Raw genomic sequence first — 21888 nt, 5'->3', positions numbered from 1 at the left:
ATGGATACACTACAGTCCTACACAGCAGGCATACAGAACCTTTCAATTTTTTAAATTTTATAAGTACAGGCAAGAGAATAATTTGATAGGAATAAGTTGTGTTTTTTTTTTTTTTTTTTTTTTTCTAGAAGCACTTTTCTACACTTGATGTAGGCAAAAGAACAATAGCTTTCTAAGAGCTAACCACCTATTTTATATATATCTTAGAAAAAAAATCCCCCTGCTAGCATTTAAACAGCACCCCATCTCCCAAACTTCACCAGACTCAGAACCAGACGTAAGCCTGCCGTAGACCAATAAATACCAAATGGAGACTTAAAAACACCTCAGATTCAAAAGTAAAAGCCTTCAAGGTATTTCTACAGCCAACATATCCTTCCAACTGCAGCTTTTAATGCCTCCCACAGAGGCATCCTTCGAATGAGTGCATCTCACATGTGTGCATCCTAAAACCTGATATGCTCATCTAATGCACAAATGTCCTTGTGAGTGGAAACACCCAATCAGGAAGAATCAGAATGAACTCGTACATATATCAATAAAGATGGCCAAGATGATGTCCAGGGGAAAAGAACATTTCACAGAAAAGAATCCCTCCATCTCTTTATTTTGAACCAGATCTGGTAAATTAACAGATAAACAATCAAAAACCAAACAAACAAACACCCAGCTCACAAGTTTTTATTTCCAACCCCCTTATGCCAGATTTATTGAGAGCACATCTTGCCCATCTTTCACAACCATCTTTGTTTGATAAAAGATACTGCCTGCCTTCCCTTATGTTCCCCATACAAATCACTACACCCATAAGCAACAAAAGTGCAGATTAAAAATTATTTCTTTGAGCAATGAGATAATTCATGCTGTTACAGCCAGAAGAGCTTCCCCAGCTTCTCAATCTTTGTATGGTCTGTTTCTCTGAACAAACTCCACATCTCTGAAGAATGAAAAAAACTGGAACAGTGCTCCATTGCTTGGATGGATGGATGGCTACACCATCTCAAACACACATCTGTATCTTCACTTGCTAAAACTCATCATTCAGGTTCCAAGAACAGCTACTCATATTCTTCCAGAAACTGCCAAAATCATGGTTCACTGAACTCTAAAAAGAAATTGAGATCTAGGCAAGTCTCTCAGCTGACACAGCTGTTTGCATTATTTCTTCCACTAAACCAGTGGTACACTGACCACTGTCTTTGGGGATACAGATTGCATTTTAACACTTGAGTTTACTTTACTCCAAGCCAAAAGATACAGAGATTAACGAGACTGGACATGACATGAAACCATATGTTAAATGATTTCAAAACTAGTTTCTATATAGCCAGGCCTTACTGGGGCATTTAAAGTTGAATCTTTTCTCATGATAATTTCTGGCAGATAAACAGATAAAGTAACAACATTCAAAGTACCTGGAACATGGAATAAGGTTTATTGTTGTATGCGTATTTTGTTTTGTTCTTTGGATGAAAAATACAACTTCTAGAGAGTCAGTAAGACTATAGAATTGGAGAGGCCATATCAGATAGGAGTATCACAGCATGATTGTGAGATTCCAAGCAGTTTTGTACTTTTTTTTTTTTTTTTTTTACTTAAGCTGGCATTTTCCATATTATGAATATGGAAGCCAATTTCTTGTACATTCCAGCTCTCGCTTAAATTAGTGGAGTACATAATTCCAGAAGAACAGAATATTGGACCTATGTGAAATGTAATGTAAGAAGGTGAATGAGACATATTACCTTCTTTCTTCTTAAATTCTATTAATTCTTGTGTAACACAAGATTCAATAAGCTTTGTTCTGGCATTACAGTGAAGAACTCTGCACAAAGTGGCCTTTTATCCCAATGATCCAAACTCAAAAATGGAAAAAGTTGATTCATAGGAAACTGCTGAAGTGCTGAAGATGTGCTACTACCACTTTCTTCTTTGAAGAGTCAGATGAACCTCATCCTAACTCACCTGTCTATATGTAAAGTACCTCAGACTGAACTAATCACTTTTGCTAAAAATATGTGCCTAATTCATCTTTAATATTTACAGAATGAGAAAGCTTTTAGAGATAGAGATTTAGCATTAGGCAAGATGAATCCCATCTTAAATGCTCCCTTGGGCTCTAGATTCTCCGACAGCAGATTGGCATTTCTTTTTTTCTGGGCTCTGTATGCTGCTAAACGCATGATCAGTATTAAAAAAAAAAAAAAAAAAAAGTAAATATCAGGCAACTGGCTTGGCACAGGCATGTTTACATCACTTTTTATTGTTCTCCTACTTAATAACATGAATTCATCATTATGCAGCATTGGGTTAGTTCTGACCAGAAACCTCTGTAGCAGCAGCGAAATATTGTGAAGACACTGTCTCAAAAGAACACTGAGCACAATGTTTGCCTTAGCCAGACACTTACTGATAAAAATGTATAATACATGAACTTGGGGAATACTCAGCTCACTTAAAATCAGGAAAAAAAAATCAATGATAGTACATATAATTTATATTTAGAGCCCACTATTTTGTAAGAGTCTAGCACACATTTTCACTATCCACTCCATTAGAGATAAAATGAGCTGTTAGAGGTTAAGTGGCTGAAACAAAGGAACAGCTTAGCAGCTGGATATGGAATTTAGGTTTCTCCTTTCAGAGCAGATACATAATAGCTTGATGTAGCACAGCCAGGCAACAGGTACCTTGAGGTGACAGAGAAGCGAGGTGCTGGAGCTTGCACACAGAGTAGCAACTCTGGCAAGAAAGCAGAAGGAGAATTTTTTTTTCTAAAGTATGTAAGTGAAGAGGAAAGGAAAACATTCTGTGCACAGCAGCTAAAAATAACTCAAATTGTCCTCTGCCCGTGTCTCTGCCCCATTGATAAAGTGACTAGGATAGCCATCTGAAGCCTACACATCTAAAATTTTTGTTTGTGAAAAACAAACACCTCTGGAAAAGGGATTGAACTATTTTTTTTCTTCCAATAAAAGATCTACATTAAAACACACAAATTTCCCATTAACCTAATGGTTTATGTTTCATCAGCATTTATCTAATTGAAAATACTAACATCGACAATCTGATTCCTTCCCACCCCCAATTCTTATGCTGTAAAGGTAACTGCAAATCACAATTGAAAGAAAGCCTAAAAGCTTTCATTTCAACAAGCTCATTAGGAAGGATTACAAGTCCACCACAAAGCCAGCCAGTAGGAAATAGTGGCACAAGGGCTCCAGGTAGATGTGAGGTCATCTGGACTAAGCCCAACAAGTTTTTCCCAAATCTTTCATGTAAGAAGGAAACCTATCACTAAAGTCAACCAGATCTCAAAACTCAAAGCAAAGCATTCACATTAACCAATCTAACAATAACTCGATGGTTTTTGCATTAATAACTTCAATGGCTAGTATAAACTGTTTCCTATAAAACATGCTCTTCTAAGCATGCACTGAGGTAGATGCTTGAACTACAGAACTTAAAAAAAATAAAAAAATCACAACAAGCATAACATAAAGGTGAAAGACAAATGCAGATGGGAAAAAAATACAAACAAACAAAAAAACACTACAATCATAAATAGAAAAGAGTCACTTTAATGTATACAGTTCTTCATTTTGTACTGAAACTCCCTAAAGTGTTTATTACTGCCACTCTTCTGATGCCACAAACGTACACCAGGACTCCAGCTGGCATAAGACAGGAGTGAGTAGGCAATCACATTTAAACTTTGCTCTTAAATTGCTCTGCTAAGTTATCAACAGCATTTTCTGAATACTTCATTTTCTGATTTGTTTTGAAATGTCAATGTTTTCTTTAATCTTTCTAATATTGTCCATGATCTGTGATAATTAAAAGATAAAACCTGTAGATTAAGTGGTGAATACTACTTCTTTAGATTTCCGTTACTTCATAGCAGTGAGAAGGGAAAAAAAATACAGCAATAACAAAAACCGGCACTTTAATAAAATGATACAGTACTTGTCACTCAGAAAAGAAGGCTGAAAATAATGGTCAAAATTCATTTAATGAGAAACTCCAGCAATAATGAGTTATTTCTTCTACAACATTAAAAAAAAATTAAAAAAAAAAAAGTTTTTAAAATGTTTTTTTATGACCCCAAAATAGAGATGTTCTGAGTCTCTCATACTCTTCCTACTCTTCTATGAAATCAAGAAACAGAGAAAAATCATTAAAAATATTAAACATTAAAAAACATAACTCCTTAAGTATTCTGAAATACTTGATAATAGAAGTAGATAGGAAAAATCCTTGTATTTCTTGTATTTTTAGAATAAATCATACATACTCTCATAAGGAAAGGTTCCTGCTTAACACTCAAAAAAAAAAAAGAATCCACTAGCAAGTTAGTGTGATTTTAACATCCTTCTGTTGGTCACCAGAAAGTAAATTCCAGTTAAGACAATTCCCAAAACAGTTGGCTTTCCATTTAAGTACACATCTAGAGCATATTTAAAAGTTGTGCCAAGCACTCAGAGATTTCACAGAGACAAGAAAACAAGATGCAACGGACAAGAAGTGTAAATCAGAAAGGGCTGCTACACATCTGGCAGTAACACTAGGTGTCCAATTTGGATTAGGGCTCTGACCACTGCATGGGAAATGAAGGAGCCAGCTTTCTGCTCTAGACTTGTACATTATACCACTCAAAAATGTAACTAATCCATTCCAAGAAGAATGGCACAACAGCCTGAAAGCTCTTGGAACATTTATCTTTCCAGCTGCAGTAGCAGCTACCATTCAGAGAAGGCTGGGGGGTAAGCTAAGGTATGTGCTGAAAAGGCTTGCTGACAGCACGAAGACCATATGGCTCCATACTTGCCATGTGCCAAAGACTAGCCCAACACAATCTAACTGTAACAGAGAAATGTAGGGATCCAGATGTTTTAATTCATGCAAGACAGCAAATCCCTTCCGTTTAAAATAGCATGCCTTCTTCCTGCAAGCTGCTGGAAGGACTTCAGATACTAACCCACTTGATCAGCACGCTTAAAGAAACTAATGCAAGATTGAAAGACTCTACTCAGAAACAGATGGGAGAGCTCTGAGCTACCACATCCCTCAAATTGTGGATGCTCCAAATAGTTAGAAAGCGATAGATCAAGGGAAAAACTCACGTTTTGCATCAACCTATTTTGGATTTTCTCCTACATTAGATAACCACATTTAGACAGAAATTCATATTTTAGAGAAGCTGAACTATTTGATAGGTGCAGAATACAGCAATTTTCAAATTAGGTTTTCATACTCTTGTTCTTAACTTTTGACATCCTGATATTCGTTTTTAAATTTTCCACAATTTCCACCTTCATCCTACCATTTGTCTTTTCAAGTAACAAGATTGGGAAAAAAAAAAAAAAAAAAAAAAAAAAATTACTTAAAGAAGACATTATGTAAATCATATCGTTCTGTAAATAATATGTAGACTTGCTATGTAAATAAACACAGCAGCCATGACTTATTTTGTCAACAACATTTTATAAAGAAAATGCCTTCCAAAATTATTTGGAACAAAGAAGCAGTGTTGAGTCATTCTACACTCCTTTCCTGAAGCAGTGATTCAATCAAGTTGGGTCTACATGTAAAGTCATAAAACTACATTAGATTTGCAATCCCAGACAAGACAAACATTTAGTAAAATGTCTGTGTATTAGTAACAAATGTACTTAGCTTAATATATTTGATTTTACTTAGCATTGTCTTTGATGGTGAAGAGACCACATCTGCTCTTGCCAACTCGAAAATTAGTTTTTCCATTACTGTCTTAAATGCGACAGAATTTTGCATTTTGGAGAGGAGCAGCTTCCAAACAAGAGCCTTCTTTACATTGTCACTCCAATTTTCAAAGCATTTGGAAAGCACAATGCTGTACACGCCTCCAACTACTCCTTTTCACAAGTTCTAAGGAGGAGCATGCTCCCATTTCACAGCTCCTTAAAAATTAGGTTATTAATTTTAAGTGAAGCCATGAATAATGACTTCATTTTGAACATTTCTGCACTAGCAAATACTAATGGCTTTTCTCACTCAGCCTCCAATTACAGAGAACAGTGATTAGCAACTCCCTACAAATATAATTAGCTGATTAAGAAAAAGGGCAGATGAGATCAAAGCTCTTGGAGCATATAGCCTTTGGATTTCAACTATCAATTCAGTGACTTAAGAGGATAAAACACTGCATTCATATGACATATGTAAGCTGTCATCTCCTCTAACTGTTGTCTCAACCACAATAAAGAACAACCTTTATGAAAGGCTAAAGAAAGCTCTTTTCACTTTCTGAAAAATATCAAGAGCTTCTGGGGTGCCAGCAGAATGTGCTGTGGGAGGCACGGCTTCCTTACACTTCCTTCAGTTCTAAGCAAGAAACTCAGCATAATCTCAAACTTTAGAGCTTTTCATAGCTTGGCTTACCATCAATTGTTCCAACTAGTACTCAACATACAAGTGTCAAAGGGCTAGCCCCCTCTGATCCATCCTGAAGTGCTCTGAAACTTCTGACTTTTTGTCTTCTTCACACAATTAACACATTTAATAAAAGTTACCAGAAAATGCCCATCACCCTCTGAAGCCTTCTAGATGGAGTTCATCAGGCTATGATATTTCAGCTCCACATCAAGAGTCAAATCCACTATATCTACAAGACATGCTAAAGGTCCAAGACCAATGCAACAATCCACAATCACACCTGAAGCCCAATTGACTGCCTGTTACAGAGATACAACTTGCCAATGGAAGGGAAAGTACTTTCTTCAGGACTTGTCCAAGATCATGCCCAGAGCAAAGACAAAAAACGACTAGACTTCATCAGAAAACCTTGCACCTTCAGGAACAAATGTAAAGATACATTTTTATGACCTTGTCTTCCCTAACATAAATAGACACCAACATGTGTGTATATGCAATCATTTGAAAAATTTCTAAACAAAAAACTCCTCTGCACATTCCCTTCTCTTCCTGGGAAGAGGATGAAAGCAACAGCACATGACAGATTTTAGTTGTGTTGTTTAATGCATTCCTGAAAGTGGTCATGAACACCTCTAATACTTCATATACACAAGAATTTACTCTAAACCTACTACCCCAGCTGACTATAAAACTACATTGCTGCTGCTGCTGAGTGAGGTAGTATGTTAAATATCAATTGTTTTGGAAGATTTACCTTAAAACTTAAAAAATAAAAATAAAAAAAAAAATCATGGGAAGGAAGAGAGAGATGACGTGCAGGAAAGACAAGCTCAAACAGGACATCTAGGAAAATGCTGAGTTTCAACTTGCCAAGTTTCTGACACATCATCCCTCAGGGTGGGATTAGACACTTTATGAAGAAGATGGGTGTGAACAGGCTTTCACACAATGCCTACGGATCTATTGTGCATGGCAGCAAGATCCCATAGATGGTGTTATATTAGTCAGCTCTTCCACAGGTTAAACAGAATCCTTCCTACCTAAATAGCACAGCTGACTTGCCAATTTGGCTTCTGCCTCACTCTGCAGACACAGTACAGTTGGCATTTTTGCTCCAGCACTGTTCCACCTTATTTCCCTGTCAGACTGTGGGTGCACATACATGTATATGTGGTCTTACTCCACAAGTTGGTTAACCACTTTTTCCATATCCCCTTCACTTCTTGCCCACTGCCTATTTATGGGCAGGCACTCAAAAGTACTCTTGTGGAAATGTAAGTTTGCTGCTTTGTCCTCTGTAATTGTAATGCTCACTTTTTCCTGTTCTTCTTCTTCCATGTGTATTCTTCTTCATTATTCTTCTTCTGCTCATGTGGTCATCCAGCTGCTGCAGAGACCCACCACAATCAGCCCAAGACAGCGAGTTAGGCAAGCTCATGTGCATGCAAACTCCCAAAGCCTTTCTATCATGTTTAAGCCACCTAGACCAAGGCCCAACATGGTAGAAGTAGTGCTCCCCATACCCAAAAAAAAAGTAAATAATGATGTTCACAGCTTCCCCTTAGTTTGCTCTTGTCCCCTTTCATACCAAGTCACATTGCAAAAATATTCCATGTCGTTCTGCCCCTTGTCATGTTCCAGCCACCCCGGTATCTCCTTTTCTTTGTTTACTGGGAGCCCCTTGCAGGGAAGTATCTAAGCACATACAAAGGTGCAGCACACCAGCTACCTGCATCTCAAAGTAGCTAAGACTCACAAACCATTGGCTGAAGAGACTTCCTGAAAACGATGATACGGCACATTGGATACACCAATTCTGCCAATAACTTTCTGAAGAGTTTGTCTAGTTGTCACATTCCAACCATGTTTGGCACTTTCACTTCTTCTTTTTTAGATAAAAGCAGTATGAGAACATGTATGAGAACATGAATATCTGAACACAAAACAGAATCACAGAATGGTTGAGGCTGGACAGAACTTCTGAAGATCATCCAATCCAGCCCCCTGTCAAGCAGGGTTACCTATGACACATTGAATGGGATCACATTCAGGAGGATTTTGAATATTTCCAGAGAAGGAGACTCCACAGTCTCTCTGGGAAACCTGTTGCAGTGCTCTGTCACCCTTGTAGTAAAGTGCCCTCTCATATTCAGTTGAAACTTTCTGTCCTTCAGTTTGCACCCATTGCCTCTCGTCTTGTCACTGGGCACAACTGAAAAGAGACTGACTGCATCAAAGACCCAAAGTCTGGTATTCATTCAGTCATGGAACCCAAATCGTCCACGACTAGGAGTGTCATAACTGAAGAACAGCCTGGTTAACATCATTTGCTACCTTCTCTTCTCAAAAAGAAGATACTGTGAGATCAGAAATGCTTGTATCATTCAAGAAAATGCCACTTAAGCCACAAACCTGGCATCACACAAGACAGAGGCAAACTCTCATTTACCAGCACTCCCCTAGAGAAGGGCAGAGCCAGTATTCCAGATACAGCTCTCTGGAACAAGCAGCCATTTCTTACTAGATTATCACTGGATAACCCTAGCTCACAAATGCCTGTCAGCACCTAGCTCAGTTTGAAGGGCTGGGCAGGGGCTGGCCTTGCACAGGATAGCCTCTGCCCTGTTAATGAGGGTAATGACCTGGGTATGGAAGTTCAGTCCTTTTCAAGCAGGGCAGAGCCCATGACCCAGATCTCCCATTTCTTGGAGAAGTACTCACAGCTGAATTAATTCAGGTGTCCAAAAACCTCTATTTCAACAGGTGAGGGAGAGGTGAGAAGAAGCTACAGGCGTTTTTATGCCTTGATACACTGATTTATTATGCCAGGGATCTTTCAGACTAATTAGTAGGCATCTAATGAAGGTAGGTGCCAGACATCATGAATTTGTTAAGGATTTAAGAGAATTTGACATACCTAAGGCCAGGTTGGCATATTTAGACATGCTGAAATCATCTATGTGAAATGCTCCTCAGCTACCACCCAGATCTTCCTGGTCACATTATGTGCATCTTTGGTTCAATGCCATCCCCAATCTACGAGCTCTGATCCCAGCAAGACAGTTTCTAAGCTCACTACTTCTACAGACATAATCTGAGAGTGGAGATTCCTAGCTAAATAAATATGGCTAGTATCAAAGATTTTGCTTGAGCAACATAGTGAGTGTAATGACAGAAACATGCAGAAGATAAAACATCACACGGCTGACACACAGCACAGTCAGCAGTCTGGCAATAGTTAAAAAGTTTCTGTGTAGGCGCTTTGCAGATGTAAGCTGCTTCTGCCAGGATAAGCCTCAAGACTTCGTCTTTATTGAAACTGGCTTTGCTGACATGCGCTTGAAAGCCATTGTGTGTGTACTCTCCAAAAAAGTTAAAGAACAAAGGCAAACATGGAATAAGAGATGAAGCCTAATTTATTATACACTTATGGAGCTCAGGCTGCATAAACAAAATATAGTCATAATACATACGCATCCATTTCACTTTTCAAAAAGACTTAAAAATCACAGACTAAAAATGTTTCTTTTTTTTCCCCCCTCTTTTCCATCATGCCTGTTTCTCAGTCAAGGAATTAATAAGAATCAACTGACTAAAATGCAAAAGGGCCAATGTTCTCATTTCATTGGAGAGTACAATAACAGAAGCCTTTGCCTTACAGTGCAAGGAACAGAACAAAAAAAAAAATCTCAAGTGTTCCAGATGATGATGTGCTTATAGTTCCTTGTATAAATAGTTTGGTCTTCAGCCTAAGCCCCTCTTACATGCACACAGGTTTTTCACTGCTGTTTTGTTATTTGGCAAACTTACAACAGAAAGTTCAGCCATGACTATGGGGCTTTGTCTCCTACACAGTGTGAATTAAGAGTGGCTTTTTTCCCTCAAATTCATGAAATACTGTTTGTTTGTTTACAAATTCAGGAATTCCATCTGGGTTGCAAATTCTGTCCTGGTCATGTATTTTTTGTGCAACACTGATGTGAAAAGATAAAATATCAGCATGCCTCCCTTTAGTAACACAATGGTATTTTGCAAGACACTGTAACTTGCACAATGAAAGAGGATTTCAGAAAATCAGTCGCTGTTTTTTTCTAAAGCTGGGCTCAAAACCAGAGACTACATATCAGTTTCTATAAGATGTAATATTATATATATAGCTAAAAAAAAAAAAAAAAAAGGCAATACCAAGTGTAAAGAACTAGCTCTGAACAGAAGCTTTCACATGACTGTAAGCTCCCCAGGGAAATCATCACTCAGTGCCTGCACTTTTCTGATGCTCTTCCAAAGGCATTAACTAGTGACTACCCACAGGACATCAATGTACTTGGAGCTCCGGCCAAGTGGCACCGTTCTTATGTGAAACTGAACTTATGTGAAGCAAAGTGAGAGAGTAAAATTTTCCTCCATTCAGAAAGAGTCAGTTCCAGTTTTACTGCTCAGATCTATAAATATATATAATAAAAACATCAGGTAAAACACTTCTGTGTATCAGCAACTTTGCCAAGGATCATAACTGCTTTGCATTGCCTTGAGGTGGCTACTAGCATTAGCAAAGATGAGCAGTGAACTTACTCAGTAGGAAAGATTTGCATAAAGTGAGGGGGAGATGAAATGATGCACAGCTGTATAACTGTGATCCATCCTAAAATTCCAAGAGAGAGAAGGGTGCTTTTTTATTTTCTTACAGCAGCAACCAGAACTCTTTGAACCAGCAGAGACTAATAGACAGTCTCGTGCATGGCTTGCTGCTTCTCCCCTCCTCTTGGCAGGGTGGAATGGAAGAAGACAAAGGGGTCTAAAAGACAGAGGTCTGCTGGCATTATATCACTGCTCATAATTGAGGCTTTCATGTTGGGAGTCACAGATATCAATGCTGCATCGTGTTTTATGAGATTCTTTTTATAGCGTGTGATCAGGATTTAGTCCTGGAACACATGATGCACCTTATTAATATAGGGAACTAGTTTTTGGATAAAAACTTTTGAAAGCAGCAGAATACCCTAACATCTGGGGGAACCTGCTATATGAAAGTAATTAGTGAGTAAAGTTTGTCCTCAATGAACAAGTAATTATCGTTTTTTATGTGTAAGGAGGTTCCTGAAAGAAAACATCTCCCAAGTGCTGCTGGTGCATGTCACTGTCCCAGGCCAACTTTACACAGCGTAAACAAGTCTCTTCTCACAGAAGAGCTAGCCTTGAGTAAAGAGAAAAAAGCTGTGCTGAGGACTGAAATCCTCGGTTCCTCAGCAGAACAGTGAAAATGATCAGTGAGGGTCCTGTGACAGCACCCTGTGAAGAGCTGCAGCCCCTTAACACAGGCTACCTAGGGATGTCGCCCTTCACCTCTGTCACCCTCACCCACCACCAACCTGCCATCCCACAGGCATCTGGTCCAGCGTTCAGGTCCTCAAGCACAAAATATGCTCACCTGAAAGTAAAGTCCATGCAAGCACCAACATTTTTCAGATGAATGCATCAAAGAGACTCTACTGCTGATATTCTGGACCTCAAAAACCTCCATGAACTCAGGTCATGCATTTTTACACTTTCAACAAATACCTTAAGGAAGAAATCTGATTTCTGTCCTTGGCACCCCTTCAAATAACAATTATTTGGCATATCATAACAATTATTTGGCAAAGCTGCCGGAGTAGGTAATGATGTATATGAAGTAAAAGATCACAATGCTTGTATCTGCCAGACTTTGCTCAGAAGTCCAGCTGCCAGAGTCATTTGCTGCACTAGGTTACCCACAAGATGGTCATCTTAAATGCGCACAACTCACTCTTGTCAACCATGTGCAGTTAACATTTGTTCAACATCTGATAAAACACTGAAACAAATTACCTTCTTTATTTAGCAACATGCCTTGAGAACAGATTTTCTCCCAGTCTAATGGGATAGTTCTGACCATTATCCCATTAGTTACGCATTACTAGAAACACCCAGGGCATCACACTGCTGACTGCAGCTATCAAAGGCTCTTCCAACAATGTCGGTTCCTTCTGCTCTTGATTACCAAGAAATAGTCTCACTAAATATCACCCATTAGATCAGATCACCAAATGAGTGAAGCGAAAGCAATGATAAGTCCCACTTCCTATCAACTTTTCAAACCCAAGCTGACACACATTTTGTCTCACCAAAACTCATATTATGTGTGTCTGCCAACATTTTTGAAACAGTTACACCATCTGTCCAACTTATTTCCTCACAACAGAAGCATTCATATTGATTCTTCCCAACAAACCACAGCAGGGCTGACAGGGCATTCTGGTGCAAGAAGGCATCAGCAGCTATGTATGGACCAGGTAAAATGCAACCTTTTGACTCCAGCCGCTTACACTGGCCTAGATCTAGCATGAAAGAATAGTTATTTGTTTGCATTTCATTTAGAAAGTCTTAATGTTGCCCTTCCCCTTCATTTTTTTTTTAATATATATATATATTTTTTAGTTTAGTTTAGTAAATTTTGAAGCAATAAAACATTTATTAAAATGTTTGACCTAACCCTGAACACTTTTAAATGCTTGCCTAAATACAAAAAAAGTATATACAAAGATGCTGTATATTAATATGGTGAAAATTATGACCAGTTCAGTGCTGTATGAATACAAATGTTACATTGGGTCTGCAGTTTCACATGGAAATAAAATCTATATGCTCTCAGTAGCAATCTAAATATCAACATGATTTTATGCAACCAAATATCAAACAAATAAAAATCAAGCATGTAGTGACATTTTGAGAAATGACATTAAGTTTAATAAATGCTGGTAAACAATAAATAGTAAATTTATTTTTCCTTCCTCCAAAACCATTCAACTTTGTTTTAAAAAGCAAGAAACTATAAAGAAATAATACACGAAGGCAGGAAATGATGAGGAAATGCATAAAACTCTGTTTTAGGTCAGTTTCTGGAACTTACAGTGTGGTTAAGTGAAACGGTAGTGTCAGAAGAAACATTTTTTTCAGCATAGGGCTGTTGTTACCAAAAAATGGATGCTAAGCTTTTTGTCTATCTCAGGGAGATAGGAATTAGATTGCAAGTTCAGTAATGCTCAGCCAATTTGGTTTCTACTAGAGATGCATATATCTGCCAGTGAAGAGCATGAGCTTCTTTTTCCAAGAAAATGGAATAATTTGGTTTCACAAACTGCTTCAGGCTCCCAAAATTAAAAGCAAAGCCAGCATTCAAACAATCTTGGCTGCTGTTTCTAGGCCTTAACAATGAAATAATGCCAGATGCCAGCAGCAGCACTCTGCATTTGTCTCCAATCCACTTGTTTCACGTACCTTTGTTTGGAACCCCGTCCAACTGGCAAGTTCACACAACACTTCTAAGCCTCCTCTAAACCCAAGGCTAAAGTGGTGTATCTTAAACAAACCTAGCAGCTACTGTTACATGCTGTCATTAAGAGAGTTGTATTAGAGTTGAGATGTGAAATGCCGGTTTGACAGCACTAGAAGGAATCTATTTTGGTCACTACTTCAAACTGCTCTTTTAACGCCTTTTACAAGGCTAATTATGGTTACAGATGTAGGCTAGTCAGAAGCCTTTTCTTCAGACTGATTTTTTTTTTTTTTAATGATAATTATTTTTCTTTTATGTGAAAAACTGTGTACAGCACAAGAATAGACTTTCAAATTTCCATGCCGGCATATTACATGCTGGGAAACGGCTATATTGGTCTTTGTGAGAACCACAGATGATCTACTTATGATCATATAGCAGGAAGAACTTTCTCTAATTGCTCAAGAAGTTTCACAACACTGCTCCTCAGTGCAGCTTCTGTAAAGAGTCGCATAGTCACAACAGTAACCCCCCCGCCCCCCCGAAAAAAAAAAGCAAAACCAATTTCACTAAAACTGTGAATTTACACAGAGTCGTTTAGCCTTTTTTCTCAAGTTACCTAAAATAAATGCAAATTGCCTCTCCTGCTTGCTATTTCAGTGTCTATACCTCTGCCTCACTTATATCGGTTTAATCCTGAGACCAACACATGTATTAGTTGTTAGGAAAACCCATGAGTCTTCACATCTGGCAAATGTGTGAGCAGTTCAGTGTATACGAATCACATTTAGACATGGCAAAAGAACAAACTTACAGCATACTTAGTGTGAAAAACATCAAATCTGTGATTAATCTGATAATATAACAGACTAATCCACCAGTTTTGTTTTTTTCTTACCTCAATAATCTTGTCATGAATTTTCAGGCCTTCTGCTTTGTCTGCAGGTCCATTTTCCAAAATTTTTGACACATAAATTCCCTCAGCAGATTCCTCCTGATTGTTCTGTGCCAGGCAATACGGAAGTTGCAAAAAGGACCACATTAGTACAAGAAATGAGATGTACTACAACCAGCAGTAATGAACAATGCAAATCCACCTGAAATATGCGACTCACTTTTCTAGCTGAGAATTAAGCTCCTTGGGATTTTTTTTTAAACTTGCTTAACACGAAATAGTCATTAATCAAAAGGACAGAATTAATGAAGTATTCCAGCATTTTTTATAAGATTATCCATTTACTTCTGGTTATTTTAGTCTAAATGAGACATGGGGTGCAAGAGTAATCAGATCCTAGCTAAAATATTTAAAGCAGACCTTTCACTTCACAGCAGACAGAGACTATTATGTAAATGCACAGAGGAAGCTATTCATTAAAAAGGATGCCCAAGTGTTTCTGTCAGGAAGGAAAGTGATCCTGCAGTACTGCTGCCTGTAAATGTTTTCCTGCATTTGGAAATAAGCCCCAAGGAACAAAGTGACATTAGTTAGCTGGCATGTAACAGTGATAGGATTTGGTTGGAAATGGTTAACCTCATAAATCCTATTCACATGGGAGACTGAGAACTTGCTCAGCTGTGAAATCTATACAGATCAGCTGTGGACAAAAAGAGAACCCACTTCCAGTTGATCTCTACACATTTCTAAGTACAACTGACATGAAGGTCAAATTTGAAGCAGATACATTATTTCCTATGGCTGAACTATACCTGATATTGTTGCACAGGCTAAAATTATTTCATTTCATCTCATAAGAGATTAAAACATTTTTAAAGTATTGTTTTAAGTCAATGTCAATACAAGAATAATTCAAAGCAGATGCTACTTACTATAAGTATTTTAAGGTATTCATACAAATAATAACGTAGTCAGCAATAAAGGAATCTTTCAAATCATTTATGCTTTGGACAGCAGTTGATATGATGTTTATTTTCCTTCTGTCACTAGTGAATCCCTGACCACCAGTATGATTCATATGTGTATAAGTTTCTAGGACTAGGTCCTATACACTTGTGGGGAAAAACAAAAGCAGCACAAAAACAAACAAACAAAAAAAACCCTATCTTCCATTAAGAAAACTGGCAAATCCATTACAAAATATGGAACCACTGTAAAATATGCTTTACAGCTGTCCCATGGAGACTCAATCCAAGTAGATTTCAGGTTAACAGATATTTGTTCAACATGATGCTGGTCAGACTATGATTTCATAAACTCCTAATTATTTTCCTTGGTCACTGAGACTCATAGGCATTAGGTAAGATACAAACGGGAAATTTTTAACAGTTCCAGAAATATTTTGTAATGGTGGAGCAACAGAGCTCCACTGAGTTCCCAAGTAAGCAGTGAGACAAAAGAAGCATAAAAGCCATTAGCCAAAATGTACAAAAGGTAGGGTCTGTTTCTTACTTTAGAAAATGGAAGGCCAGATTACAGTACCTCCACCCACATAAAACTGTGTGTGTGTTTTACGTTTCACTGCCCTTTTAGAGATCAGTGTATGACCTGGTAAGAAAAAGGATATTTCAGTCTTACTTGTGTTCCCCATTGTTAGTACACACTGTTACCTACAAGAGAAAATACCCCACAAGGTATACCATGCTTCGGTACCTCCTCACACAGCTCACAGGCTGCAAGGCAGGGGCTTGGGGAAGATACAGAGGCTACTGGTGTATCTGCCCTTTAGCTCAGTCCCTGGGCTACTGCAGGTGCCTGCAGTCATGTCTGCGTGGCTTTGCCAAGGTGTCCTCAGAAGACCAGCCTCTGCCAGCCAAAGCTAGGCCCAGGACAAAAGCAGGCCTCAAAGTAGCCTTGTTCCATCAGAATAATGAACCACCTTCCAGAAACACATACACGTGTGAAATAAGACCTTTTCTGACAAAATAAGACAAGCTTGTGGTGAGTTTTTCCTTTCCTCTCCTCTTGCCCTTCAGGCAGAAGGTGAACAGTGGGGAAACCTACAATGGACTTAAATGAAACAAAGCATGTACATTTATGTACCAAGTCACCAAGAGTCACCTGTTTCCAGACAGAAAAATCTGCATTGTATATTTAAAACACCAATAACATGTGGTGAAAACTCCCACCTACAGGACTAATGCAACAACACCAGTGTTCTGCTCTTCCCCTACACAAGCCAAGGTTTTACCAACACTTTTTCCCTGAACAATTTCAATATACATATTGCCTTCATAAACTCTTGTTGTCTTGTTACTAAACAAATCCTGATCCAGGTGGGATTTTGTTTGTTTTGGTTTTTGGTTGGTTGGTTGGTTTTGTGGTTTTTTGTTTGTCTGTTTTTTGAGCAGAGATTTTTATTTTCATTATTTGAGCCTACTCGACCCTTTCTTCCTGTTATTTCCTTTGGCTCCAGCCATGACAAATCAGAGCTTATACTGATACCTACCAATCAACCACATGTAGTATTCACGCTTACCACAATGAAAACAAATCAGAACTTGTGAATTCGACATCAGATGATCCAGCAAACCCTGAGACCCAGCTCTGCCTCGCAGCTCCACCACCTTCTCTGTCTCCAATTATTGGTGTTAGTTAATGGTAGAGCATGACCACTTTCTTCTCTACAGTCAGCCACACTCTCCAGAACAGCACTAGGAACCCTCATACAGTTATCATTTACTCCTTAAACTTTCAGAATATTCATAATACTCATTCATAAAGCCTAACAGTTTGTAATATCAAGAACATTTCCAGTATGCATTGTTTGCACATGAGTACTTCAGAGAAACTCAGCTGACATCCCAAGAAAGCTGAACACCATGCTCCCTTTTCCCTACAGTTTTCCCACTCTAGATAACAGAAGTCAATCCAGAACTATCCAAAGATTGTCTGGACTTTGTTACTGGTATATTGAAAGTATGAATATAATCTAAGCATGTGTATTTTATCTTATAGCACCTGTTGTTTGATCCTTCCATTAGAAAATCTAAGAAACTCTTGCATTGGATTTCTTTGTAACACACATTTGATAAGTGCATTTACCCACAAGGAACAGCATTTCTGCAGTGCAGACTGAACTTCTTAGGCTACTGGGAACAGACTCTTCGGCACCGCTAAATATAGTTTGAGAGCAAAAGATTGCCAAACTAATATACAGGGTCCCATTCCCCTCCCCAATAATAGCAGCAGGTTATAGTTCTCCCACTTAACGAGAACCTGATCAGTGCATAATTATTACCTGACCCTTTTAATCAACTATTAATTTTCCAGTTTAACAGGTTTCTATACCCTTCATATGTAATGACAGTCCTGATTAATGCTTTTGGAAGGATGAAGTTAAAAAAATCCCTGCATATTCTTATGCATATTCGTGGAGGGAGGGGGAAAGGGAGGGGTAGTGATCCTTGTTCATATTTTACAGTTTTTAATGAACCTTCTAAAACTAGACTGATGATTTGTGAGACCAGATTCATTTAAGATATGAGATCGATGAAAACTATATTTCAGTTCACAAAGAAAGAAAAATTGAAAGCAGGCATGTGAGAGCAGGACATGTGCTTAAACTATCTGAGCTACAGAATCAAATCTTCATCTCTCCTTTAAATGAAAAAAAGCTAGCAGTTTCCAAAAATTCCAATGGCTTAATCCTGCAACAATTACTCTTGTAAGTAGTCCCAGAGATTTCCATTCAACAGTTTCCATGAATACATATTACTCACATGGGAATTTAGTGCAGATCAGCCTAAAGTCTGAAGGCAAGAACAATGGGAACACCTTTCCTGAAAGTGAGAATAATCCAATTCTCACAAGATTACGTCTTCTAAACAATGAAACTAATTATACCTGATAATACACAGTACTTATATCTATGGAGTTGATTCCACACCTACTGTCATTGAAAGTGACTTTTTTTTGTGACTAATAGCGTACATAACAACAGAAAATGTGGTCAAAAAGTAACCCACAGTTACTTTTCTCATTACCTGATTGGGTCGTCCTCCTATAATATTGAATCCCAAAGTATCATTTTCTCTGTGTAGCATGATCGTTAATGGTTTGGGTTCTCCTGCCTAAGAAGAAAAAGGTGAAAAACTGTTAAATCATATTGTATTAAAAAAATAAATAAATGAAAGCATTAATGTGCAAAGATTTTTAGTTGGAGAACATATAAGATAGGGCTCAAAAGCAAATTCAGCTGAAAAGAGAACAAAAGACACTGGAAAAAAAAAAGCAAAGGGAAGACATGCACCATTGAAGTGTAACAGGTAGTCAAAGCACCTGACTATTTTAAGTGCTGAACAGAAAAAAAGTGCAGGCTTTGGATGGGAGGAATGCTCTGCACCACTAAAAAGAAATCCAGTACTCCAAATGTCTGCAGTCTCTACATGCGTTTATCCCTATATGTGTTTATATAGATTAACATCCTCAACATGATAATTTTCAGACTCAAAAGCCAGCCAGATCAGTACAGTTTTCTTGCAGCTTTCAGGAAAAATATACACAGAAAATGAAGCCCAACTTTTTATCCTAGCTTCTCACTTTTCTCCCAAAAGGAAGAATCAAAAAAAAAAAAAAAAAAAAAAAAAAGTGTAAAAAGGGGTTTGGTTTTGGTAAACAAGGTGTAAAATATAAAGTGATCAAAACCAGTAATGGAGTCAAAGTTCAAAATGAAAAGGAGAATGAAGCCCTTTCCTTCAGTGGAACGGATTAAAAACTCTTCTAAAAAGAGTAAGCGAAAAAAAAAAAAGGGGGGGGGGGGTTCAGCATGACAAGTTAGGTTATTTTATGTAGTTCACATATGATAATATTTATATTTTAGGAGCCATATTCCCCATGAAAAGGGTGTATTCACCCAGCACTGTCAGGTTTGCTGGTCCCTAAATGACACAGCTGTGACACCTAAATGACGGTACCCATCCAAACAAACATCAGAACACAACACCTGACACTGAAGGCCGAGTTTTATTAACGGCGAGGCGTTTTGTGGCAGCAGCGTGCATCTGCCCCACACCGGGACCCTGCTGCCAGCCCCCCCGGACGCCCCCTGCCCTCGCCCCCGGCCGGGCTCCGAGACGCAGTGCGGGCAGCGGCCCCTGCCGGCGGTGCCCAGCGATGGCAGAGAGATGCTCGGCGGCGACCCGGAGGGAGCAGCCCCCTGCCAGCCCTCCTCCAGACACCCCAATAATCCCCCCTCGCCTTTCTGCACTCGCTGCTTTTCCGCACACTCCTTAGCGGCCCCTGCTGCCCCCTTCGTGTGACCTTGGCGCATCCTCCCGGAGACGAAGCACACCTGCGATAACGTACCCCGGGGAAATCAGGGGAAAAAAGGATTTAAGGGTTGAGGTCTTCAGGTGTGTCGATGCCACGAGCCGTGTTTCTAGCCCCGCAGGTGTCCCGCAAACACCCCCTCCCCACCTTTAGCCTGAGCAGTGCCACCGGAGTGATGGAAAACGCCAGGCACTGAGCTCTTCCCCGCAATCCGCTTCTCCCCACACGAAACACACTTTGCTGTCCTTTCCCTGTCTTTTCCGAAGTTTCCAAGGATTTTATCCTCCATTTTTTTAGGGGACTTCTCGGCTGCTCCAGCAGAAGTCCCGAGCCGGCTCCGCGCCCCAGCCGAAGCCAGCTGAGCGGCCACCGGCTCCCCCGAGGCGGGGGGGGTCGTGGCCCGCTACGGGTGCAGGTGAAGCCCGCAGCCGTGCCTGCGAGCTGCCAGCCGAGGAGCCAAACCCCATCCTCCTCCTCTCCCTCCCGTTTCCCCCAGGCGACAGCCGCCGCTGCCCGGCACCGCTCCGGGGCTGCTCCCACCGCTGCCCCCAGGCAGAAGCGTGGCCGGCTCGGGGCTGGGGGCTCCATCCCCGTGGGCAGCAGGGGACACCCAGGGCTCGTCCTGGCACCCGGTCGCCCGCATCCCCGTCGGGGGATCGGGCTGGGCGAAACTGAGCACGGGGCGAGCCCCGCTGCCGGAGGGGGGCCGGGAGGGTCGGGTCGGCACTCACCCCGCCGCGCCGGCCGCCCGTCAGGTCGCGGGTGATGCTGCTGATGTGGCTCATGTACTGGCCGAACTTCGCCTGGTAGCGCAGCGCCGTGAGCCGCACCTCGCTCTGCAGCGCCCACAGCTGCGCCAGCAGCGCCTTCTCCCTCCTGCTCCAGCTCACGGCCTCCCTCCTCGGCTCCGGCCCCGGCTCCGGGCCGCCTCCCCGCAGCGCCCGCGGGCGCCGGTGCCCCTCGCCCGGCCGGGGGGTCCCGGGGGGGCCGCCCTCCTCCGGGCCGGGGGGCCGCGCAGCCGGGGGCCCGTAGCGGCACGCCGCGAGGTGTGCGGGCAGCTCCCGCAGCCGTAGGACGCGGCGGCAGCCCCGCGGGCTGTAGTCGCACTTGACCTCCAGCTTCTGCACCAGGCTGCGGAGCGGCAGCACCGGGCGCAGGTCGGCGGGCGCCAGCGGGCGGCAGCGCAGCGGGCAGCGCCCCCGCCGCGCCGCCCAGGGCAGCAGGCAGCCGGCGCAGAAGACGTGGCCGCACGGCGTGGCCAGCGGCTCCTCCAGCACCCTGCCGCACAGCTTGCACTGCAGCTCCGCCGCCACCGGCGCCGCGAAGCGCTCCGGGTCGAAGCCCATGGCGAGTCCCGGCCGCCGCCAACTTTCGCCGGGGCGGCCCCGGCGGCGCTGGAGCCGCTCCCGGCGGGCGGGCGGGCGGGCGGCGGCGGCGAGGGGCGGGCGGAGGAGCGGGGCCGTGCCGGGGGAGGAGGGCGGCAGCGCCCAGCGAGGCTCGCCCGAGGCTCCCCCCGCGTCCCCCCGCCTCGCCTCCCGCTCCCCGCCGCTGCCGCCCCGCCACCTCCGCGCATCCCGGCCAGCGGGGCACGGGGAGGGGGGATGCGGGGACCCGCACCCGGACCCGCACCCGCATCCCCACATCCCCACCCGCATCCCCCCGCGGGTCGCTGTAGGTTGGGTCGGGCAGGGAGCTGCCAAAGCCTGGAGTCGCTCCGGCTCTTTTACCGGTGTACGTGCGGCCGGGTCTCTATCGCATTTCTCCCGCTCGCTTCTCTTCTGTGCTCCTGGTTTGGGATACGCAGGAGGGCACAGGAAGCACAAGTCCCCCCCGTACGAGTGCTCTCTTTGTTACCGCACCGAAAAAAAATACGGTCGGGATAAGAAAATTGCTTGTGGAACTCCCTTAAACAACAACATATGTGTAAACAACACTTTCATCCTAGGAAAAGCTA

General features: G+C 41.5%; 1 protein-coding gene across 1 annotated transcript in view; it reads right to left on the bottom strand.

Moving 5' to 3' along the window:
- Positions 1 to 21280, bottom strand: part of PDZRN4 (PDZ domain containing ring finger 4) — a 243547-nt gene extending 222267 nt beyond the window's left edge. The window contains exons 1-3 of the mRNA XM_032200568.1: positions 20666 to 21280; positions 18650 to 18736; positions 14607 to 14711 (exon numbers count right to left, since the gene is read on the bottom strand). Of these exons, the coding sequence (XP_032056459.1) occupies positions 14607 to 14711; positions 18650 to 18736; positions 20666 to 21280 (807 nt within the window). The remainder of the gene's footprint in view (positions 1 to 14606; positions 14712 to 18649; positions 18737 to 20665) is intronic.
- Between the last annotated feature and the right edge of the window lie 608 nt (positions 21281 to 21888).

The sequence above is a fragment of the Aythya fuligula genome, chromosome 1, assembly GCF_009819795.1.
Source record: "Aythya fuligula isolate bAytFul2 chromosome 1, bAytFul2.pri, whole genome shotgun sequence".
Classification (NCBI taxonomy): Eukaryota; Metazoa; Chordata; class Aves; order Anseriformes; family Anatidae; genus Aythya; species Aythya fuligula.
Note: the sequence above shows the minus strand (reverse complement) of the source record. Positions and strands in the feature narration are given on the sequence as shown.